Genomic DNA, 26,517 nt, shown 5'->3' with positions numbered 1-26,517 from the left:
ACTGGATAGTTAGTTTAATGTTCATTCATCTTTTGAAAGATTCCTATCTTGAGCAAAGGATAAAAGGAAGGGGGGGGGGGCAGAAGTATCAACCACTTGTCTTATCTTAAATGATAGGCCCTACTACAATGTGAAAGAGCCACAAGAACAGGGAATCAGAATGGTATACATTTGATCAGTCCAGATATAATGATAAGCAATGAAACAGAAAGTTACACGTGTATGGTGAAGCCCGTACGAATCAGAATGACAGTGTCTGCCGAGGCTTGGTGCCTGTGTCATGATATCGCCACTGACACTCGATCTCGCTCGCCTCGCATCCGCAGAGAAACAGCTGATGCCGGTCTGAATTATTCCCTCCATGCCCCGATTGTCATTTCACCTCAACCCGCAATGCGAATTTGGAGCATGATTTCACATCTTTCTCACACATTCCATACATTCTGCGTTCAGGAGGGCTGATGCTAAAACTGCATGAATTCACAGCATGATATTTCGAGAGAGAATTCTCGAGGGTGATGCTATAATGTCTGTAAAAATCCTGGACTAAATGTGGAAATGTAGACCGGCAGTGCATTTGCCATATCAATGTCTGTGATTCATAGGATACCTCATTTGCCCTCCTGCAACACACTACATTCAATCTTCTTTTCCTGAAATATCACAATTTCTAACATCAATTTGAACAACTAGAAATGGGATAAAGTGAATTAAGAGTGAAATATATATTTTTTTCTATATTACACTCTCACTCTCCACTCTTCCAAGACCCACCTGTTACTTCACATGATTGCTGGTAAATCATGCATATCCTTCCATAATCATCAGACATGAACTAAATTTTATTTCCATTTTGAAAATGACAAACCATTTCAGATATCATTTCTGCATTAACACAGAGAAACTGAAATTTCACACAAGAGCATATTATCCAGTTTTACCATCCGACAGTTTTCTTTGTACCTATGTTCAACTATATTAGACTTCATCTATAAACTGTACATGATAGAATGATATATTTTACCACAGAAGAACGTAATACCCCTGTTTAACTCATCACAATGTTGAAATATAATATGCAGCCATCATCAGGCATCCTCAGGCAAATGAAAGATTTATGAAAAGTCCAGAGCATGTCAACATCGAGGACATTCATGAAAGCGCCAGGGTATTACACAGTACTGTAAAAACATGATATTTTCGCAGCATAAAATTTTCACAAACTGGAGCCGACGGCCTTTTTCGCGGCATGAAATATTGGCGAGTTGCCTCTAACATTCAATGCATATAGTTAGTGTAGACAAGAACTTTTGCATGCATTTCAATTTCGCATATCTTGGCTCTCGCGAAATTCACAAAATTAAAATGCACGCGAACATTCATTTTACAGTATACATTTTTCTTGCCTGCCCTGATGGGCATTCAGGAAAGAGCCCATAGATAGTTTACTAACAACAGACATGTGCCCAATCCTATTACTTGCCCAATTAGGAGTTTCAGTTGCTCGCTTAAGTGTGCTAGTGGGGCTTGTAGCACCCTGACCCTATTCATCTGACATTGGGGGAATTAAATTGTAACCTTCCTAAAATCTTTCTACATTACATATAAAAGTTGACAGAGAACATGCAGCCAAGGACTCAAACAAATATAAAACAACAAAATCTGTTAGATATTTATACACAGAAATGCAAAGTACTGGAAGAGAGAGAAAAAAAGTAGGAAAGGTGCGGTTTGGCAAGTGCTGTGTGACTGGAATGACAAGCTACAGGGTACATTCTGGGGAGTCAATATTTACCTTCAAGAGTGCAAAAATGTTTCTAGCATGTGTGGAGAAGTGGGGGTAGACTATTTGCTGTGTGCTCATAATTGTCTTGGGTTGGAGAAGCTGTTGACCAGGTGAAGAGAGAGAATTGGAGAGAGTGTGGGTGGGAAGAGAATGTAGAGGTGTATTTACTTTCAGGGGGTTTCAGACTTACAAATCAATCTGTTTGTAAACATGTTTCATGGCACAATGAGTACATGGGTTTGTTTGTTGTAGTTGTTGTTTGTTTGTTTGTTTGTTGCTATTTTTAAATAAGTCTGAAGCTCCTGCCAAACACATTTCTTATATCATGTAAGATTAATCGAAGTCCAAAGATATCTTCCAATTAAGTTTTACTAGATTATTGGCGTGTGCCGGGAATCTCAACGGTTTGACTTTTGGAACACAATTGAGTAGGTAGAGTTTCATCTGATCATGTATATACTCCTTTATGCCATCATGTTTGCAGTCTACATAATGTACTTACACTTCCATAAAAGCATATCACAAGCAGTATGTTTGATTGATAGGGAAATCTAGTAGATCACAGTCATTAAAAAGAATGTCATTTGCAAATTTAATAGCTATTGGCTCAGTGTCTGAACACCCCATAACTCTGGACATGTTAAGAAATTCAGAATAATGATCACATACAACTTCTCTGGTACGTCTGAAACCCCTCTAAGGTTGCGTGAAGTATCTCTATTTCACGCAGCAGGGTTACAATGGGGGAAGGGTGGCAGTCTCTCTCAAGGGGTAAAACGTTACCCATTATGCATCAACAGCAGGGGGGATTAGGGAAAGAGGGTGGTGTCCTTGGAAAGAGACTAATGTTTGCTTGGAAATTCAGACAGAAGGAGTGAGTTGGATTATGGGTAAACTGGAAAAATACCACGAAACAATATTGTCTGGAAGTGTGAAGTAGCAAACACGACAAAGGCTGTATCTACGCACCTCTACTAAATAGTTAATTATTGTGGCAGATCATTAGCAATATCATACAGTTTTGAGCTATAGAGAATGTCTTTCTTTCATATATTTCTAAAGCCAGAATTCAGAATGATCAAACATTCTGTTTCAGTCACTTTGGATTATGGTTTATAATCGCCATAAGACATCTCTCACGACACAGCCAAGGATTACCCTCTTATAATAAACAGGAACTGCACGTAATTTTATACATCACACGCTGCTAGCCCCTGTATCATGCACACACAACAGCTGTGGAGCACAATCTACACATTTATTATCTTTTTTCCTGACCACACAGATTACAGAGGAATAAACCGCGCCACCACTTCAAAACTGCTGAATAATATTCACGTTTCCCTAGCAACACATTAAAATTGTTCATGCCGATGTCCTACAGGCTTTTCCCCACAGGAACAGTAATTTTCGAGAGTGCCATGAATTGTAAATATGTAATAAAGTCACCCTCATACCATGGAGCTACTAGTAGCTCCATGCTCATACCTTGATTGGTAGACTGTGTAGGGATATATAAGAGAGGAACATGACTAGGCTTTGGAACCGATCAAAAATTAAAATTTCCATATCACATGAAACTACCTGAATGCATACATTCCTGTGTGATTCCTAATTTTTTTATGTTGCTAGAACTCATTGCAATCTGCTCAACATCAACACATATCATTAGTCCGTGAAACATTCCAGTCAACTGTTTAAAGCACAGATCATATTACCTCAAAGAGTAACAGAAGCTGGAATATGTGAATGCACAGAAAACTACAAGATAATCAAATTACAAAATTCATTCACGGTTCACACTGCACAACTTTGTGTCTTTTTGCAAATAATTGTGATTTAGATCACAAAGCAAATCTCACAAAATATCACGTTTTTATTTGTGTTCAAACTGTAAAAATTTTAAATTTGAGTTACAATCGTGACCGCGACCTGAAATAATGCACCATTTTGAATGCAACAAGAAAGGTTTTATTGGTGACAGGACTTCAACACCATTCCCCTCCCTACTTCTTTTTTTTTTTCAGATGGAATGAAATACAGAAGGAAACCTGGCACACACTTTGGATTTTTGGCTGAAATTCTGTAACGTTCAAAAACAGCTGTTGGAGGGAGCGGCACGCTGTATCGGCATCTTGAGCAAGGAAATCATTCCAGCATCTTGACAGGCTGAAAATTACCAATACCTGGATTTCAGGGTTTTTTCATTTCATTTTTTCTTTGATCCACAAAAGGCTTTCTACTCTGACTGAGAAATGTCTACAAAGTTCAGACGTTTGTGACTGGCTTAGAAAAAAAAAAAAAGAGAATCTCACAAATGCTAACCATCTGCCCATAATTCATGGCAACACATAATCGCTGGGTACACGACGCCTCATGATGTGACCGCGATGTCAATATCACGGCGTCTGCCAATTTGCAAATGGTTCTCACCATTCGAACATTCAAGCAGTCACAGAAACTTCTCTTACACCACCATAAAAAAAGGGGGAACTTTGGGGCAGGACTCCACCAGAAGTATTTACCCAGTTAGCGACACAGTGTCTGCCCTGCACGTTGGGAGTAGCCCACGCTTGCCGGGTTGAACAGCGGGGGTCATACACGAGATCCGGCAAGGCCCATATTGGAGGAAGGTTTAAAGTACTTTCACTCTTCAGAGGAGAAAAACAAATGACAGCATCCACCTTTAGTAGGAGTAGGTTACACGAGAACAGCAGCAATCTCGCAAGGTAGAAGAATCAACTGTAGAATATTTGTAGCTCCTCGACTGCATTTCACGCACTGCATGATAAAATCTTTCCTAGATTAATAACAAGTCACTAATGTAAATATTGCATTACATACCAAGTTCATGAATGCGATGAAGTTTACATGATTATCATTGGAACAAAGTACTTGATATCTAAACAAATACAGCTGTCAAAGAAGGGTAGGCATACATTGCAAGTCATCTGATCCACAAATTTCTTGGTTCTTTAGGAAGTTCATTTCATTTGTCACCTGTTGTACTACCAGCAGAGTACCGAAGGTCAGTTGATATGATCTGTTCTGTATACCATGAGAACAAACCCATTGGCCTCCATTCAGATTAATTAACTAAAAGAATTTGATCATTAATGCTTATTTGAAAGATGAGCATCCCTTCTGGGTGCCCCTCTATGTAACACACAGATATATACAGAGAAGAAGTTTGTTGACTTGAATATCAATTGCAAAAGTAAGTAAAGAGTCTGTGAGGCCAACACCATAGATGATATGCGTGCAGGAAAAGGTCAAGTACAGGCAGACAACTTGCCTGTTATGAGAGCGTGCATGCTGTTGGGGATGGGTTGGGTGGCTCAAAAAATGGGTGGGGTCAGCTCAGGGATAAGAGCCTCACCCCTTACCCCCCGCCCAACTTTATCTCTCATCTTTATTATTATATTATGGCTGGTAATGTATACCATGGTACTGAAAAAAAAAAATGCTGAATACAACATTCAGCTACCATGAACAGCAGTAGAATTTCCCTTTGAATTGAAATATCAGAAAATGATCCACTGCTACATGATGCATGGAGAAATCATAACATCATCTCATGATCAGCTTTATTCTAAATGCTGCACACGTATTCCTTCAGACTCATCCTCCCTTTGTACATGCACATTTAACCTAAATTATCACCACAACCTCCCTTCTCCATTCATATCATGTACACAAGGTATCATATTCTTTGCGATCATGACATTCACGATTCTTTATGTCTCCACTCTACATAATGCATGACTTTATTCCACAAGGTCAAATCAAGGATACCTCCTAAGTCAAATTGAAATTTCAAACATCTTTGGCACAAGTAACCCCCCCCCCCCAATCACAGTATTGCTCTTATACCAGAGATACTATTTTTCAATAGGATGTATATGACTGGAATGAACAGTCTTCCATGCGCCATACCACTTACCTCTTCTATTCTTACTGCAGTGACATCCACTTAGCTGTGTAAAAGAATTCACATTCATGACTTTGCATGCAATTGTCCCCCTCCTACACATTACTATGATGCCATCTTGGGGAATAAACAGTATTATCACCTACATGAAAAGAAAAGAAAAAAAGTCCCTAGAAGAGCAGTCATAGATCTCCTGATCCATACATTATGCACGAGGAAATAGGGTATCTTCTCTGCAATTTCTTGTTTCTTCTGCTGTTTGAGAGGTGTAAACTCTTAAATTTGAAACACAATATTAGATTTCCATCTATTTTAGGATTTTCTCTGGAGTACGTTGTCCTCTCTCACTTGTTGCTTAAAGGACGCATTTCCAATTTTGCCCACACAGATGGAAAAAAAAAAAAGGTTGTTGGAGTCGGACTAACAAGGTATCGGAACGCTGTGAACAATGCAACCATTTATCCATCCGAGGGCAGTAACTACTTACAGACTGCCTCCCTAATTCCCCGCAAACGAAAACCGGAGACAGAATTATCAAATTAGCAGAATCCCCCTCCCCTATGACCTATATCTCAGAAACATTCACCCACATAACATACCTTTAAAAACACATACCACAGCCATCTGCACACGCATACACACATGCGCACACATCAACGACTAATTCGGTCAAAGGCATTCTATGTAAACCGAGTCTTTCGCATTTTCCACACTCCCGGTATGTTCCCATCAAAAGAATGACAGAAATTTTTGGAGCAATAGCTTTTCAATCAGTCTTATAGTGACACTAATTGAATGTTATTGAGGCCCGAAATATATGGTCACTGCCCTTTTAGTCTCGGGATGAACAGCTGTACTTTACAAATGCACATCTACAAGCCTCAAGTGCACAACATGAAATAATGTGACACAAACAGGTGGTTGCTTTTCTCAATTCTGCCTCTATCTTGCCCTTCTATATTCATACCACATAAAAACCGACATCAAAAGTAACCTCCGATTGTCCTTTGCGATCCAATGTCACTTGACAATACGCAGACCGATGAGCAACCACTACCAATAATGCGTCAGCACGTATCTCAATGCTGCTGTGAATACCTAGATGTAATTCCCAGGGCCCTTAATTACTCGGGATGCAATGGAAAATATGACTAACAAAACATCACTGAATTGCCCGCTAAACAACACAAGACAAAATGTAAGCTTGTCTACATTTTGTCCCATTTATGAACATAGTTAAAGGGTAATTGCGACTGGAATATATGGCTGTCTCCGGTGGAATTCCGTAGAGCAAATATGCCAAACCCTCAGGAAAATGATTACCTGTTTGAAACAATAGATTTCCTTTTCTCTCTCACTCTCTAATCAACCTGTTCAGAAACAAATTAGTCACTTTCTTCCTTTGGCATTGAGATAGGATAATGTTGGCTAGAGCCTGCAAATTTACTGCACATGACGCATTTACCTTGAATACTTCTGTGATCCATTTGGTTTGTCATTGTTTTGGATTCTCTTGTTGTTGTTGTTGTTGTTGTTGTTGTTGTTGTGTGGGGGCGTATCCCCGATGTGACTTGATATGGGGGGGGGGGGGCCTTCACTACAGATCATCTGTATATATCCAAATCTCTATATTATCATATCCTGCAATCTGGTATACAAACATGAATTTCCCTTCAAATATCTTCATATCTCTAATTTTCTGTGAGTGATGATCCATTTTAAAAACTACACTCCTTTCTTTTTTTTCCCTTGATAGATGGCCTACTAGATAGCATCATTTCCAGATAGGGTCAGATTCAATCCTAGACGTTTATCCTCTAGATTACATTTTCCCTCTGAATTTCCTTCCTCTGAATTCTATATTTTAATCGCCCTCATCCAAAGTCCATCATTTTATTTTCTTAACATGATGCAGAGCCAAACTAAAGGATAGATGCTAGATATTCAAGACCATTCTACCACACCCTATCATGAGGGTTAAAGGTCACTACCAATCTGTGCACAGGGTTCCCTGTCATAGGCCTGACATGGTTGGAAAGATGTAGAGATAAATTTCTGAGAGAATAAACTTAACATTCTTGCCTGCTTAATGAGACTTCATTCTGTGTGGTTCAAACCTGATGACAGATCTGTATCTTTAAAAACTCGTTTGCCATACCGACCTGTGTCTTGGCATCTTATGAATGAATGTTCAAAGTACAATCACATTTGCAGCGGTGAGTAAGTACCCTGGCACACTTCCAACGGAGCAGAGATTATTTTCCACATTTCAGACATATCATGCAAGAGGATCTCTATTGTGTGTGCTACATAAGCCATACATAAATAACAATCATTTTAGTCAGTTCATCTTGCTTCATGATGCTCTGAATAGATAAAGATTCAGTCAGTCAAAAACGAAACAGGATTCTCACTTTGCCGAAGGGATCACAATGATAAGCAACGGTACTTAGTCCACATTCCGCAGAAACATTTAAGAATTTCCCCTGTCGACACATCAGCACAGAATCAGAGAACCAAGCATTAGTGTGTTACATGATTTCTATGTGCACCTCTATAGATGGGACCCACACGGACTGACTTTTTATTGCTAAGCTTTGCTTGTGCAAATGGCATGACTGATTTCATTTCTTTAATTGCAACTGTTCCAAGTGCAGATCAGCAGCACAAGGTTTAAAGGACTAGGAAGAATGCTGGAGGATTAAGAAGTTGTGACCTTTTTTCAGCAGACTAAAACATGAACTAGCAGTCAAAAAGGATCTATCTGAAATTCTGTTAAAAAAAAAAAGAAAAAAAAAGATATCACATGAAAAAGGATGATCTCATAGAGAAAACAAAATATCTGATTATTGCACATGCTCATAAAATATTTAATGTTGTGTAAGTGGTTATGGAGATACAAGACATGCCTGTTACACTGTAGCTAGAGAACACACTCTTTCTATCAAACAAGATGGTTTTACACTGGCTTTAAAATGACACTCTTTGATAGTGCAGTGACACCAAGTTACAGCCTGGCTGGAAGTGGCTTTTTTTTTCATCTGACCGAACAGCAATCACAGCCAATATTAACCTTTCTCCAAACAATGGACAGATTCACTGTCTGTGTCAGTAACTTGAGGTTAAAGAACTGACTGTATTCCATTTGTTCATCTTCTGGAAAATCGTGAATTAACCACCTGCAAATCAGCAGACCATTCCTTCCGCTTCTTGAACCCTCACCCTCTCTCTCTGCTTACCACATCTCACCCCCTCGTTTGACCTGGTTCTCTGCATATGTCCCTTTGCAGACTTTATATACCAAAGACATTGAAAGAACATCTGCATAGCAGATGCTAATCCTTCTTTAAACCATGAAACCTCTAAAGTTCTATTACTATCCTTCACTGAAGATAAAACACCCAACTCATTGTAATGACCTATTCTCTTCTTTCTTTCTTCTTCTTTTGTTGTATATGATGAGAGAAAGGCAAAAAGGATTTGGGAGAATTAGTTTCTCAATTGAGTTCATACAGCCTTCACAGGCCATCGCCTTGTTGGTGGCTTTATTGCACATGCTCTGAGGATAATGCAAATCCCATCTCACAGACAAAACTCTTCTTCAGCACCCATTTAGTGCAGGCAGCTAACTTTTTGACAGCAGCATTAATCGCTCATTGTTCCCCTTAAACGACACAGAGTACACAGGTCCCCTGATGTATATAATCATTCAGTTTTTGGCAGTCTCATTCATTACAATACAGTCGAGACTCAAGAAGACCTTAAGATGTTCAAAGTAACTTTGGTAGCTTGTAACGAAATGTCATCTCTCAAATCCTATAGATATTTGATAAAGGCAAATCCCAACATGGTTACTTTTCAAATTTCCTTTTTGTTCTGACATGTACACAGATGCAAAAGGTGATTCAACTCTTCTCTCCTTTCATATTCCCTTTCCATCTCTCCCTCTCTCTCTCTCTCTGGCTCTCTATCTTTTTCTCTTGTTCACTGGCCAACAATGGTGCTGTTTCTCTTTAGCGCTCCACTTAGTGTTGATAATGCCTAGCTCGATTGCAATGAAGACCTGCTTGCGACCAGCTTTATTTGTGGCTTCGTGATTACCGCACCGTACCATCGAGACTTCGCTTACCTGACCACACCTTGATAAATCCTCTATGGGATCCTCTGCATTGTGCAAGGATTGTGCATTATTCCCATCAATGGACCGAGTGATGACCGATAAAAATTTTTTTAAGAGGACCGGGAGAGCGGCCCGTGGAATTGCATCGTGTTCGTCACAAGTGACTCTTTCAAAGAAATGTGGCATTGGAACCACTGATCCAACATCATTCTGTTTGCAATGAACATTAAAAGCCTCAACAGGAAATTCAGCTCATCAAGGGGCAATTTCAAGTTATCCTCTAAAAATGCTGCCACAGTGGTTTTCACCTCTCCTGACCGATAACAATTTAGGTTCAATGGTTTTCTCGCTTCAGTGATAGGCAAAAAAAAAAAAAAAAAAATTAATATCTTAGATGTTAACGATTAGCCAAACACTGATATTCGGTATGTAGCAAGAAACTGCTTCTCTAATTAAAGGCATCCAAGTCTGAGTACCTATCATAACTGACTTTGCTTCTTTTTTTTTTTCAGCCAGCTTCTCTAAGCTCATAGTGGTTTTTGACAAATGAGAAATAAAGGAATTGAAGCTACACCTTGTGCTCTGGATAAATCCCAAAGATGTTCTTTAATTGAGCCTAAGTAGTGCAGGAGATTTATCTTTATAGCTCTTTGAAGGTAGCATCTTGGGATTTGCAAACACACCAAAATCAAAGAGACAGACAGAGACAGAGAAGAAGCAGAAGTACAGACAATTCTGCCTTGTTTGCCACTTCAATAGGGTTAATCGGAAGCTTTAGCTGCAGGAATGTGCATTTTGTCACACATTTAAATGATACTCCACACCCTGTTCCTGAACGAAAGCCCAAAGAGCGCGACACCTACGGCTTCTAATAACCCGAACAATGCCACGGCTGGCAGGTTTCATAAATGGAGAAAAAACAAGCAAAGCACAGACTCGGCTTTCGAGAAGAAAGCATTCATGTTAATCAAAGATGAAAAACATCTCCTCAACCCGTATAAGCCAGACAGGGGTGAAAGAAAAAGAGTGGTAGAGAGAACAAATATTTATTATTTGTTTGCCAATAGGAAGCCTGGATATTGAAGAATGGTCTATGAGAAAGGAGAAGCACAGACAGACAGACACACACACACACACACACACACATGAGGAAGGTGGGACGGTGAGTTTCTATTACACTCTACTTGACAGGCCTTTTTTCCTCAAGATGCTTGCATTCCACTGGATTTTAAAACTCGACTCTTTGATCATGCAATGTACCTTCAAGAGAAAAATTTGTTCCTAAAACCTACCAAATCTCTGTCCTAGGCTTTCCTAACATAGCATCAACTACAGCATGCATACTGGACTGAAACTATTGAAGAAAAGATATAAATCAGAACAATTAGGTTAATTTAATAGCTTGTTACTTAGTCGTCATAATTGAAATCATCCAAAATTTTACTACAACATCAGCAGACAAGGCTAGAGATCAATTTCATCTGCAAACAATGCTAGGTTGCTTAGCTGGCGTAGTCAAACCATGACCTGCTCACCATGTTATTCAATGGCAATTCGCCATCATCACAAGAAATCACCACAAAGGAGGCAATCAGCTACATGGACATTTATCTCCTGCCTTTATGACAATCACTGTTGGCTATTACCTCAGTAACATGTGATGATACCACATATCCATCTGGCAAGTGAGCTATTTCTTCCACTTCCAAAGGTCTCGCTCTCTCTTTAATGAATATACAGAACAAAATAATGTGACATACAGATGTCAAAAGTTCATAAACTCTTTCCAATTGAGATTCTTTGAGTCTCTGCAATGTTGCTATTATTGAATGTAGGCCTACATTGCTAAGTAGTTCATGCCACAGTAAGACTGGCCTCAATTCGATAAGTGCTTTTTCACTCACATTAAACACAGGAAAATATCACTTTTTAATCACAAACAAGCCGGAGCTGTGATACGGCATGTTTCCTGGATAGAGACGGAGGGTGGCTCAGTGAGTCATCGCTTGTCTACAGACGCATTTACAGACAGACAAAAAAAATGACGTGTTTGTCCTGTTGTCTGATCCTTCATTCTGAGCATCCATCAAGATCATTCTCTAATCATCTGGTAAACTCCAAAACAGGGATTTCAATTTGATTGAAATCCATCCATCTAGGCAGTATTTCATCTTCCACCACATCTTGAGAATAATCTCTTAATTGGTCACAATTACTGCTACATCATTAACTTCACTCACACATGTCACCTTTGACATTTATCATTTGAAGATTTTTTCCCCCTCACCTTTTTGTTGTGTAATAAAAAAATATATAATATTACATTTTTTTTTTCAACATACCTCAATGATCCAACAATTCTAAACTGCGTTTCAGAAGATGAAATGAAGCCCCTGATAAAACTTCAAATGAACTGGAGACATTATTTTACAGTTATGCCTTTATACTAATGTTTACACTGTGCATTATGAAATTGCCCGACTCATAAACTAGAAATTTTAGCACAAAAACAAGTTTTTATCTTGAACTGAACTAGTTAAATAGGCCTAGGTACAAAATCACACTGCCAAAAGAAACAACACCCTACTGCAAAAGCAAAGACAACTTATCAAACCCAGCATCCTCAACTATACCAGAGAGGTTTGAGATATCTCTCTCACATGCACCTCTCAGATTATACCACTATGCCTATGGGTAGTGACAGATATCCACCACCCTGATCACACAATAGAACCTACCACTCATTTATTTCTTCCCTAATGCATGACAGAAAAGATGAATATCCAACAACCTGCTGCACAATATCTTCCTGCACATTACATGGCTATTTTTCAACAAGTTCCTCTGGCTAAGAATTAGGGGGAGCTCCGGAAGGAATGGGGGAGGGGAACTTAGTAGTTGCCTTGTTTCTTCAATGGTCCATAGCATCACGGGTCACGTTACTTTTTTTTTTTTTACATAGTCCAGAATCTTGGTCAGTGTGTGTGTCCCCATTCAAATCAGTCACATAACCCAGGTTATGCACAGTGCATTATGGGTGTGTTTGCATACACACAAATGAAAATACTAACCCTAACAATAATACACAGGATGCCTTTTGGTCCCCTCAGTTCTCAAACCACATCCTGGGAAATGACTGTCCGCCCACATCTCACATAATTACTACACAGAACTAATTTCCCATTGCCTTCAATCGTTTTTTATCTCTCATTCTTTGAGAAGAAAAAAAACCCCATGAAAATGCTACATAAATAAAGCCGATGGCAACAGATGTAAATTGAAATGACTGACCGGACAGATTTCAATTTTGATCACTGATTTTATCACTTTGCAAGACTAACTTCATTTCTAGTCCTCTCCCCCTCCCCCTTTGATTTTTTCTCCTTTTTTTTTTTTTTTTTGCACAATAGAATGATTTGCTATACATGACTCTTCGAAAAATCCACTTACTAGCAATAGAGTATTAGACAGACAACATGTACCAGGTAACACAGAATCAACTTCAGATGCAAAGAAAATACAGCTGAACTTCAAACTAATTAGGATTAATGTTTGTTGAAATAACTATGAACTCATCACTGAAATTTACACACACACACTTAGAATTCCCTTTGGAAATAAGAATTAAATCATGGAAATAAGAATTTAATGACAAACAATCCTTCGTTTACAATCAGCATACTGAAATTCCATGCCACAGGGATTCAAAGGATAATATCTGTCACAATGCTCACTGCCAGCAGATATCATAAAGAATATTTAATTGCTTTGACCCTAACCTTCAGCAGCACAACATTTTGGCCATAATTTGTAAACAAGTCACAATTATTTGATTTGTTCCACTTGAATATTTACACACACTCATTACGTGGGCGTCATGTATGCACTGGAGTAAAGTGAGCTTTGTATCACATTCACATAAAATGAGACGAGACACAAGAGACAAAAATAAAAGAAAAAGAAAAAGAGACGAAGCTGCCTCCTAAAAAATGACAGACAGTCTTAATCAAATGCTTCTGGTGATGATTTATTGGAAGCTTACGACCATGACGCATCCATGACTAGACTCAAACAAATCAACGGGGAGCTCACAACCCAAGCCTCATTAACTATAAATGCATCTCTCTCTTTCTCTTTTTTTTTTTCCTCTCCAAATGACAAGTCTCATCATCAAAACTTGAAATATCCCATTACAAGAAAAAAAAAAAAAGAAGATAAGATGAGATTTGACCGGTAGGAGACCTCTCTAATGATCCATGTGGCACATGTCAAACAAAAAAGAAAACATTAGGCAGATTCACCATCATATCATCTGCATGAAGCGTAGAGAAACATCTTCCAAAAAAAAAAATCTTTGAATTGGTGGAGGAGAAAAAAAAGGGAGCTTACTGACCCGGAGAACAAACCCTCTCACTTCCGTCTCTTTTCATTAGGCACCTGATTAATCCACCTTGCCCCGGAGTGACCAAAGACAGCTTTTTGCCATCAATGTCCTCTCAACCGGCCGGCGGGGCCGCCTCTTGACACCGATGCGGAAATTGCATCAAAACAGAAGTGACTGGTATCCCTTTTATTCTCCGCCACCAACGTCTACATACGATCCCTCACTGCGGCTGCCCAAGGTATTCTATTCCGTTGTGCATTATCCCTCTCTCTCTCTTTCGAAGAGTCTCTTAATTTAGGTGGAGAAGTGATTGTCACAACCCAAATCACTTCTCACCAGAAATGGACGATCAAATCTACCAATGAAATGCTTTACGAGGGATACTGTATCTGGTAGGGCAATCATAACCGCTGTGGTCATTTTGTTGATTCCCTCTCCCCTCCCCCACCCCCTCTCGCAAAGTATGATTATCATGCACTTTACATCAAGTTATGAATTTCAAATACAGCATGGACACACCTGCTAAATCATTTGTACCTGGTATCCATATTTCCTGGGATGTGGTAATAAGGTTGGTTCTTGTGCAGGGCAATGCACTGCCTTCCTAACGCTTGTTCTGACCCTCTGACTACCGACCTCATCAAAACTCTGAAAAGTCTCCTCTTCAATCATTTCACAAGCCCCCTGTCATGGATTTCGCTCTTTAAATCCTGACGAGGTTCATCCATGGAGCACTTGAAATCAGAAAGTTGTACATTTGTATGACTTGAGGCACTGTTCACCCTCCCTCTCCGCGTTGCTTTCATAAAGCAATGCATAATTAATACGGTGGGCTACGCATCTAATACATCTACGGTATCTATAATTAACATGACGCACAGATGCAACTGAGTGGAAGAAAATTCTAATTCAAAGGCTAGAATGTGGTTTTGTTTCAAACTAGGTGAGCTTTCAGAACCATACTTCAGTCATCTTAACTTTTCTCTGATGGGGACATTAGACAGTGTATACAACCATAGAGTGTTTTCTGTGCTAATTCACACTAAAAGCACACAAGGGGTTTACAGAAGATCAGTGTTAATCATCTTTTCCTCTGAAAAGAAAGCCATCTCCAACACATTGAAAAAGGAGTGGATTTTAGTATCAACTCTTCATGTCATGTGAAATATCTTTGAGTAATAACTCGAATCAAAAGATACATTAGTCAACTATTCTTGGTGAAAATTAACCATTACTGATTACCATTCATCCATCTCCAAGGCAATGTACCTGTCAATGCTCAATATCAAATTCTTACAGAAACATTTTTACTCTGTTCTGAGAGAAAATTCCAGTCATCTTCTCAATTATCAACTCATTTAGAATTTTAAGCAACTTGCCTGGTAGCTCAGTAGGTAAAAAAAGTCACCTGTTCTTCACCCCAAGGAAAAGATGAATAAAATACCGCATATGATTCAGAGATAGATGTCTCCTTTACGCATTAATGAGCACCACTTTTTGAGTCTGTAATCCGAGACTACCAAAGAAGTGACACATTGTAACGACAAGCTCTTCACTTTCTCCTCATTCACTGAGTGCTAGAAAATAAAGATAAGAGGGTCTGCTGTTTCAAAGCGTTGGGCAATTTCAATCACAAATGACCCTCCCTTTGTGCAACAGCTCTGCAAATGGAACACCTCCCTTCCAGCGGGGGGAAAAAAAAAAATCCTCCACGCTCCTCCACGATCCCCCAAGATGTCGCAAGAGATCACAAGCAGCTCTGCTTGAGGTCTTTTGAGACACCCCTGGATCAACAACTTTGACATTTTTGAGGAATTATCATTCCGAACGTGCATTTTCCCGGTCCCAAGTGGATTTCCAGAACGTAAAAGTTTTGTCACCGCTTCATATCGGGCTGTTAAATATGAGATGAATTACCCCCAAGGATGCCCCCCAAGAGGTAGAAATAGACAAGAGAAAAAGATCATCTTCGCCGCAATTGCGATAGAAGTCACAAATGTCGTCCATACTTAGAGATGGGGCAGAAGTTAATTGCACCTGGGCAAATGCCTACATCCACACAAAAGCAACGACAACAGTGTCGCAAAGTGTCAGGTGATGATTTGTAAGATTTTTTTCACAAGACTGTTGCGCACTCTCTGCCAGCTTCCACACATTTCTAATCACACATATCGGGGTTGACCGCAATTTCTACAAATGCACCTGGATAACTTATCCAGGGTGAAAGTGAGCTCAAAGATGGAAGAAATTTGCAGGAGGTTGAAAGAGAATAACTGAAACTTAAGTGAGAAAGATTAATTTGCAATTCTATCACTGCTAGGTCAAGTACGCCTCTACAATACATCCGATGCTCCAGATACCACATACAGTAATCTACTGTTCTAGATTCCACATATTCAGTACGCTGTTTCGCATTAAGGTTAAATGCAGATTTTCTCTTTTTTTTCTGTCATCCACATCACTGCAGACTAATCAGCAGCGTAGGATTGATCGCTATTGCAGAGATCACACACACCATGCATGTAAATAATCACAGCAATTAACACTTCATTAGCGCCTAACTACTTCCCTTCAACGGAGCATGTGATACTTTCATCTTTATTGCCCGATGTCAGATGCCAAGGCAATTGGGCAGTCATTAAACACCCATTACGGGATTCTCGGGCACATATTGCTGTGTGGATTTCTTTCATTTGACAGGAGGTGAGTCTGGTATCAGCAAAATTGGTGCCCACACAGGCACCGTTTAAAGTGTTACAACCATACCCTAGCCCTTTTACTGTAGAAATTTATAATAAATCCTAGTATATTTTCCTCTTTGCATCTCTGATCTTTATATATTTCCATCTTATTATGTCCCCAGTCCATCCCATGCAAAATGTGAGTTTAACTTTGTTACAGCAATGAATGTAATTACATCTATTATATAGCATACAAACACAATGGGCTCTTAGAGGCCATTTAACCATAGCTACAAGTAAAGAACAACAATCATCATATATATCTATATATTCAAAGTTTTTTTAATGGTCATTTATTATGTTTACCAGTTGATTGCCATTCCCAGGACAACATGCAAACTTTTGGTAATTATTATGTGCAATTTCAATTTGCCAGCTGAATGAAGTCAATCAGATGAAAATATTAAACCTGGTTTCCAAGAGAACTCTTAAGAACAGTCAGTGAATGCTTCAAATATTCTACAGTGTGACTAATTCATTATATAAGATAAGTAACTGCACTTGTCACTAAATCCCTGAAAACACCATTAAAAATAATTAGTAGCCTACATCTTTCAATTTTTGCCTTGGGCTGAAGAATGGGACGTTCTCTTTCTCGCAAGATATTGGTGCCAAATACTGATGAGCTCATTCTGATTTCTTTGCTAAGATGAATGATGCAACTGTTAGTTTTGCTTTAATTCCTCCATAAAATCCGTTATCAAACTTGCTAATAATTGAATGCCTCCTCAGACACTTAAATACTTTTTTCTCCTCCCATGCTGTGATGGAAAGTGTTCAATGTGTGGTCTGTGTTGAGGAAAAACTGAGGTACCGAGCGACCGAGCCCAACAGTCTTGAGAAGGCAAATCAATGCCAGGGGATGTTTATCCGTCACCGACGTACCCTTTTTCAGTACCGTCCAAGAGCAATCAATTATGCATGGATACAAGATGTAGAATAAGGATAGATCCAGTCACGGATGAAGAGAGAAGTCTACTAGAAAGTAGCCGCTGGTGTGTTAAAAAGGGGCTTTCTTCTGGGGCAACGGAGGCAAGGGAGAATCGCATATCGTCGTGGAAGAGGTGCTACAGGCATTTCTTTAGCTGATTCATGATTTATCAACAAGCGTTTGCAACGAATACAGGCACGCCTCGAAAGATCGCTGCAGACCTCACTGAGTTACATGCAGGATGGTATGCACCATCTAACATAATGCATCTCTTTTCTTTTTTTCTCTCTCTCTATTAAGGACCACATTACACTCAGTACACTGCAAGACAGAATCCGGCCGTGGAATTTTTTTGTTAGGGTTACGTATTGATCCGTCATCCCATTAACTAAAAGCTTGTGGCCTCTTTATCGCATTGCCACTATACCATGCACAACGTCTGAGATGTTAAGTATATCTCAATGTTCTGCGCAGCACAATTTTTTCCGTCTCATTGCCCCTTCATAGTTCATAGCAAACACACTCTTTGTTTTTCCTCTTTACTATTTCCCTATCTATATGTCATCCTCAAACACTTGATGATACTTTTGGCATTTCTCTGTAATTCGATATTAGAGTTTCAGCTATCGTCCCAGACAGTATTCTGTCATCGTAAGAACAACTTTCATTCCAGTCAAGATCCCCTTCATCAGGGAAGGAAGTTGCAAAGCAGAGCATTGGGGAAGCCTCAAACAGAAATTGACTCTCTGCCGCTCAAAATGATAGTCCATGTTTTCCACAACACAGTGTTTCAAACCAGAACACCCAATTGCTCTAGAAATTATACATGTACATCTTCCACCGAAGACAAGGACTGGCAAAGGAGTGGAGTCATTTTGCTGCTGCTGTTCAAGTATCACAGAATTCAACTTGACATACAATTTGTTCACTGTCACTTCCACAACACACCTGTGGGAAATGTGCAGACTTGAAAGGAAACAAAACAGACAGACAGACAAACAAACAAAGAGGGCTGTGACCTTTAAAGGGACACATCCAACATCCTTTTTGCACAGGACGTACCTTGGTTTCTGTCATCACGTAGAGGTGGTCCTGGTCTGGGGTGAGGACCATCCCGTTCCTCACCATGCCCCCGTCACTGTCGATCTCCATCTCCTCGTAAAGCTCCGCAGTGGCTGCATCTTTGAGACGAAGCTGGAAAGGCAAAGCAGAATAGGGTTGCATCATCATCATCAGACTTTACAAGTCAAGATCATGTCAAAAATATATCTACTAAAATGAGATGCATTTGCAATCATAAAACATTTCTACAGTATTGATTTCAAGGTTGAGGTTTTCGCCAACAACCACAATAACTGCTTATTCAAAGACTTATTAAACAGAAGGTTAATAGGTTACAGTTTTAAGTAGTAATTGAGAGTGTGGATACCTCGATGTTCAATGTGACTTTTGTGGTGTACACTTGCTTTGTATATAAACAAAGTCAGCTTGTTCAGAAGCAAAATGACCCAAGTTGCCAACTTGAGAAAGAGTCAGCCTACTCATTGCATTCTGCTTCTTAAACAGAAAAGATTGAAGATTTGTGTTTGGTTTTCTCCAGCATTGCAGTCTACACACAAATTTCTTGACTGCATCAGCTCAGTACTCCCATCCAATATTCATATGCTAAAAATTGAGATCATTCCCCTTTTGGTGCATAATGACGTACATGTATATCCAAGTTTGAATAGTTGACTACCACAATACAGCTAACATTGATGGCTTTCCACTGTTATGTCTGATATCAACAGGCCTTTAATAATTTTCTGGCAGACATATGCTGCTCACCACCACCAACACCACCACAAAAGTTACTTGTAAGCAAAAATATCAAAATCCTGATCGTAAGTTTGCCTTAAATAGGGTTCTCATACAGACAAAATTACCTCCAGTATTTAAAGCTTGAAAAAAACCTGGATGTCATTGTGATAATCAATGACATTCATATGACAATACATGAATGAAATTCATCTTATTTACTTACATTCTTAGATACCTTTACATATTTTCACTTAGAGTACTACAGAACATGGTGATAGATTTTCATTTAGATTCCTTGAGACAATGTACTGTACAATGCCAAATATTTTGTGAAGTTTTTATTTTCGTAAATTTTGTGAGTCGGGTGCTATTCGCAAATTTAAAAACACATTAAAATATCAACTCTGATCCCGACATGAATGTGACGTGCATTTCTGCAGACATTACTATACTTTACAATCACTAACTGAACCTCTCGCGAAATTGTAATTCCCAATTTACAAAAAAAAAAAAAATCAAATACAGGCCATATATAGTATATATTCATGTGAACTAATGACGTAGAGATGAAAATATGGGCGCTGAGGACAAACACAGTGTCTGGAGGTGAAAGACTAGTCTTTACTCAATCAAGCAAGGTGAGAAGCTTATTTGCAAAAAGATGATACTACAGCTATGTGTCAATAACAGCTTCAAAACGACAGAGGTGCGAAGATGATACAGATAACTTTCAGATAATCATCTCGAGAGAACAAAAGCAGGAATTTCAAATCATCCAGAGCGGACCACAGACCATGACCATGGATTATCAGCTACCTAATCACGTAGAACAGCGCCAGTGAATGGGAAATTTGCTATTCATTCATTAGATAACAGCTCAGTAATAACCTGTTCAAAAACTGCTTTGCTCCCAAGTGCAAACTCAAGTGAGGTCCTGCAGAAATTCTCACACTGCATCTTACATGAGAACTCACTCACTATGGAAATAAAGATTATTTTTGGTGTATGATCAGAGACGACAGGAATCTTGATGAAACCTCTCCAATTCAGAAGAAAAGATTTTTTTTTCATAAAAAACGAAATCAAGATGAAAAAGAACCCTGAATTTAGTTCAAACTTGGAAATATGCAAAGGCAATATCTGAATGCAATTTCAAGTTGGGGGGGGGGGTAGAAATGATACACTGATTACAGTCATAACCATGTCAGGAAGATGTGCATTAGAAAGAAGCAAATAAATAAAACAACTGCCGAAACAGTCATTACAGCCTTTTCATTGTTGGTTGCCCAGATCAAGGCCTCCCTGCCACTTCATGTTCACTGAAAGATACAACAAGTAACAATCCCCTTAGAAAATCTTATCAGTGCTACAGGGTGGGATGTGACGAAAACAGGCATCAAACAGGCAGATCATAGACAATGTCTATTATTCAAGTTCAGTTCATGGGGTCACTCGCTAAGCCAATGCAATGAATGGCTTATCATTGCATTATTTCCGTTCGGCATTATTTGGATTTCCTTCCATCCCAGCCCACCCCACCCTCTACTTCCCTGATGAAAAGCTCTGATTCCAGTCTGAACTCTTGGGGACGTAGGTAGCTCAAATATCCAAAGCACCAACATTATGCAAGATATCGCAAACTATGTTGACACTGTCTGGCAGCCAAATAAGCTATAAGAGATAATTAGGATCTAAGAAGGAGCCACCTAATGAAGCAAAAATTTAGGCAGACAACAAATATTTAAAGTGGCAGAGACCAAAACAGGATGTGTATGCTAGTCCAAATATATGACTAAATAAATTCTCTGTAAGTATACCTATTACTAATTGATGTTTGAAAAATTGTTCAGAGACACTGAGGAGATGCAGAATTGTGGAATTTTCACAGGTACATTGGCTTATGAATAAACTATAATACTTTATAAAATTGTAGTGAAATAATGAATACAGGTTACATTTATATGATTTGTAGCACACTATAACAAACTGTTCCACATCATTAGAATCGAGTGATGATGAAAGATCTTCATCACGATTGTTACAAATTTAAAGGCTACTGCCCAAAAGTTTGAGGTCAACATTTCTCAACAAAACGAACAGTCTGGCCGTCAAGTTTTCAGGGCATGAAATCACAACATGTCTCATTTGGGATATTTCTTGTCAATCCAAACATATTTAGGACGTAACTTCGTTTCCTTGATACTCCATCAGCTTGGATTTATTTGATCATATCGCAAACAAACACATCACATGAGTCACACCCAATGCTTACCACAATGTCATATTAAAAACAAACACACTCACATTTCACTTTTGTTTTTCCTTCTGAACAACAGGATACACAAGTGAAATGCAAGTTTGTACTCGTGAAAAATTCCATTCGTGTCGCCAATCTCAAACATCATCGCATCAGGAGTAAATAGGTAATTTAATGGACTTGCCACAGGCACTCTTCCTGTGTGAAATACATCAAACCAGCATCCCCTAACATTTCCCCACAACGGAGACAGCAGTGTAAATATTCATGAACACTCTTCTTCTTGAGGACCAAATTTGGGAATCACTCACTCGGGTATCTGTCGAGAGCTTTGCCTGCTTCAGAATTAATCTTGGCAGGTGGTAGAAGATGTATCGAACATAGCGTCTTACCAGACGCTAATGAAAAAGGCATTATTCCCCCCCCCCTTTCTTTTCATTTTTCAAGTATGATCCTAATTCAAATATGTTCTCATTAGTAGGTGATAACTGTCAAGAAACCAACATGTGTCAAGTTCTTACTCAAAAACTATTTTCAGAGTGGAAATAAAGTTTGATTCTTTTCAATTTTACTTATTCATTTTAACTACTGGAGCAAAGAAGAAGCCTGAATACTTTGTCATAAAAATGCTGATGATTTGGTGCTGTCATCAGAGATGGATAACCGTGGTAACAGTCTTTCCTGATGCCTGCAGCTGATTTAACATTAATGCGATGCAATTTTTCAGATTGACATTGTATTCTCAAGACCGCGCAAATGGTCTAATGATGCATGCACTGATACTTGCCGGGAATACATTATAGACCTCATCTGGGCATATCACATGTCTCGAACATATGATACAAGTGTTGTAGTTACCCTTGTGTTGTGTATTCTGTTCTTGACTACACACATTCACTGGGATAAGAAAGAAAAGAAGAGCTCTACGTGCAGTTTCAATCATCCCTGTGAAGAATAAAATTTTTGAAAATTATTGAATCGTATCGTATGAACATGGTGATGATCTTAGGAGTTCAACTTTGCATTGAATAGATTCACTTTTGCTCACAGTGACTTAAATTGAATTAGAAATGTTGACTCATGCTAAGAAAGGCAGCCATGTCACCTGTCAGACATCTTGACAGAAAACAAGGGTCACCGTCCAACAAATACTCCGTGGGAGAGGAGTGCTGGAGAGCTGGGTAGCCCCCCTCCAAAGGCAAAAGGCGGAGCGAGATGGGGTCAAAGTGGAAGCAGAAGGGGTATCACGGGGGGACGAGAGGTGTGGAGAAGTATTTGAAACAGTCCCCTGTGGTTTATAGTCAACAGGTAGCTACTGCCTGGGACACTTCTTACATCCAACACTTTTTGAACCCCTTTTACTGATGTTTGGCCTATGAGTGGGAGAAAGCTAGCTATATAAGTCATATTCAACACCATATTCAAGTTGACATTAATACAGTAGATGCAGTTAACTGAATGAAGGAGGTGTCATCAAGTTTGTACTCATGAAGATGGAGAAATGGAATTTTAAAGTGGCATATGTTTTCACAAATTAGAGATATTAGGAGCACACCCATTTAATGAGGCTATCATTGCGTCATGACCTTTCAAGTTTCCCACTGACCTACACATCTGCATCTTCTCTAGATTCTACTGTTTTCTTCTGACATAAAAATAAATTGGTAAAATTAATGAATAAAAAATATATAAACAGGTGTATATGTAAATAAGGATCCTTCACCTATCTACATTAGAATATACATTAAAACATAATTGATTACTAAATATATCTATAAATCAAAATAATCATATTAATAAGCATATACATGAAAGTATGTTTAATTGCAAATAACCTGTTTTGTATTCGCTAAATCATTGATCTATTATTTCCATATTTTTGTACACAAACTGATGAAAGACTTATGTAAGTTTGATGACATCATCACCTCAGCCTGATTTCATATATGGCAGAGACCATGATCACTATATATTTGTGGAAACATGTAAAATATATAGATTCTGTAACTTCCTTTTGTTATTTCTCCAACATTCTGTAATTTCTAGCTACACATTTCAATAGAACTTCACTATTCTGTCTGTCTGATTGTGGTATTTTCATTTCAGACTGTTTTCGCACCGGTTGAGAAATGTAACTGCAATGCTGAATTACAATTACGATTGTAATTACGAATAGAATTTCCATTTCTTCTTGAATTTTAGAACAAGGATTGGTGGTGTGGCTTCTTTCGGAATTCCCATCAATAACTCTTGAGCAGTAAGTAGCATGCTCTTTGATTGCAATGTGAGCATTTGAGGAGCATAGTTTTTCAGCAGAAAAAGTCATCATAAGCTCCTACCCCAAATACATGATTTGGAGGTCAATCCGTTCACAAGACTGTATCGTTCCATAATTCTGGCGAATCTTGATTGGAAAACACTTCCGGACTGCCATTTGAAACACGATTGGAAATACAATTCAATCATCCTCCATGATTCCAACTTGTATTCACATGGCAAAAATGCATAACTTGAATCATGATTCTAGTAATGTGTCACTACAGTCATGTTTAAAATTTCTCACACTGAGTATGTGTCAAAGCACTCTTTAAATTCAGAACCTGGAGTGACATGCACTTCCAAATTACAAAGCCTAACACTAGGTTTTGTTCTTTCAGTTTCACAATCATGAAAAATAGTCAGTATCACATGAGAGTAATAAAGAGAGATTCTGGTGAAATACAAACATTTCAAGGCCAGACTGGTACACTACGTGACAAATATTACTCAAATACAAGCCGACACAACCCAAAGTATGAACTCAGCACAAATAAATGTTAATTCACTGTCAATGAATTATTACACCACATTAGTTTCTATATCACATTCATAGCGTCACCATATATGCACAACTGGTAGGGTATGTCCATCAATTTACTGAAAACAAAACACACTATTTTGCTACGGCAAAATATTGCTGGCATCTTTGAGGGGTATGAAGCCACATCAACACATTATTCCATGTCTGGAAGAAGGGAAAAGTTCAACAACAACTTTAATAGGGACCACCTGTATTGGATATGTTTTTTTTTTTGAAAAAAGGGGATCTACAGCATAATCCCGTCTATCTTTACATTCAGTTTACATAATATGTGAAAATGCCTGAGCATTCTTTTGCTGTTTGAATTGTTCTCATAATTCAGGTTTTTTTTTTTAAAGAGCCAAAAAAAAAAATATTCTGACATGCCTCATGACTACATAGGTAAACAGTAATGTCAGGATGATTTTATTTTTGTGTGGAGAAAACATTCCAAGAAAAAGGGGCAAAGATATGATTGACTGCAGGCCCAATGCCAGAGATGGGAGAGAAAAAAAAAAAGAGGTTTATAATTGGAGGAAAGACCTGTAAGGCTTCTCCAATTGGTAGAGTCAATATTGTGACTTGTGGCCCTGTGGGTGGGGGCGTCGTGGTACAGCCACCGTGAGACCAGGCAGAAGATGTCAGGGGGAAGGACACGTGTTTGTGTTACCACGGTGATGAAGAATGTGCGGATGATCGCAAAATGACAAATATACCCCAAGAAGGAATCAGTCACTGACAGATATGACAAATATTTTTGTAAATAGTGGTCCTGAAGTTGGAGAGTGTTTGCGATTTGATTGGCAGCGTCTATCACACTCAGGCACAGAGATATATGACAAATAAAATGAAAGCTGCCTTCTCTTTCCACACATCTCAGTATTTGCTTGTTTTTGTTTATTCGACTTTGCTGTAATGACTTTTAAAATACTGCAAGGTTGAGTTCCTTTTTTTTTTAAATAAGAGGAAGTTGTTTTGTCTGAAAGCAGGCATCGTAAAGCAGCAGAGCAATAAATATCCTTGCAAAATTGGACAAATACTAAGGAAGAAATGACAAATTGAATGTCTGTCTTTTATCGAGCAAATCCTCCCACTGGGCTGTTCATAATAGCCACTGACTAAGTTATCTGTTGTGAATAGCTCCTCATTGCTTGCTATACTTTTTTTTAATGTAACTTTTTCTTGCCTTTGTATATAGGTAGTTCAACTTCATAAGCTGAGAATTAAAAAAAAAATTCACAAACATCTGTGTCATGTTGTTGATTCATCTTTATTTAGAATTATGGAGGAACTGAAAATCTTGTGAGAATGAAGGGAAAGCAGTTTGGGTTCACACACAAAAAGGAGTTACAACTATTCCCATGGTATGTCATCCAACAACCTTGGCTAAGTTTACAAAATGCTATCTCCAAAGAAGCCCAGTCACGCATGAGAATTATCAGTTTATGGATCGCCATGCAAAACAAACAAACAAACAAACAAACAAAGAAAAACACAAACAATCTTATTCATCATTGTTCACACATCAGCTAAAAATCAATTGGTTGTGAGCAAACCATATTTTTCAATCTCCAAACTGTGCATGTCTAAACATTTCATTTCCGGGGTGTGTGTGTGTGTGTGGGGGGGGGGGGGGGGGGTGTGAGGCCAAAGTGAAAAGGCCCAGTACAGTCAAACCTGTCTTAGCAACCACCTGTCTATAGCAGCCACCTGCCATATATGACCAGT

The 26,517-nt window shown here is 38.7% G+C and overlaps 1 protein-coding gene across 1 annotated transcript in view; it reads right to left on the bottom strand.

The window, feature by feature from the left end:
• Positions 1-26,517, bottom strand: part of LOC140239674 (plexin-A2-like) — a 127,701-nt gene that overhangs the window by 44,233 nt on the left and 56,951 nt on the right. Inside the window, exon 5 of the mRNA XM_072319506.1 lies at positions 18,956-19,087. Within this exon, the coding sequence (XP_072175607.1) occupies positions 18,956-19,087 (132 nt within the window). The remainder of the gene's footprint in view (positions 1-18,955; positions 19,088-26,517) is intronic.

The sequence above is a fragment of the Diadema setosum genome, chromosome 2, assembly GCF_964275005.1.
Source record: "Diadema setosum chromosome 2, eeDiaSeto1, whole genome shotgun sequence".
Taxonomy (NCBI): Eukaryota; Metazoa; Echinodermata; class Echinoidea; order Diadematoida; family Diadematidae; genus Diadema; species Diadema setosum.
Note: the sequence above shows the minus strand (reverse complement) of the source record. Positions and strands in the feature narration are given on the sequence as shown.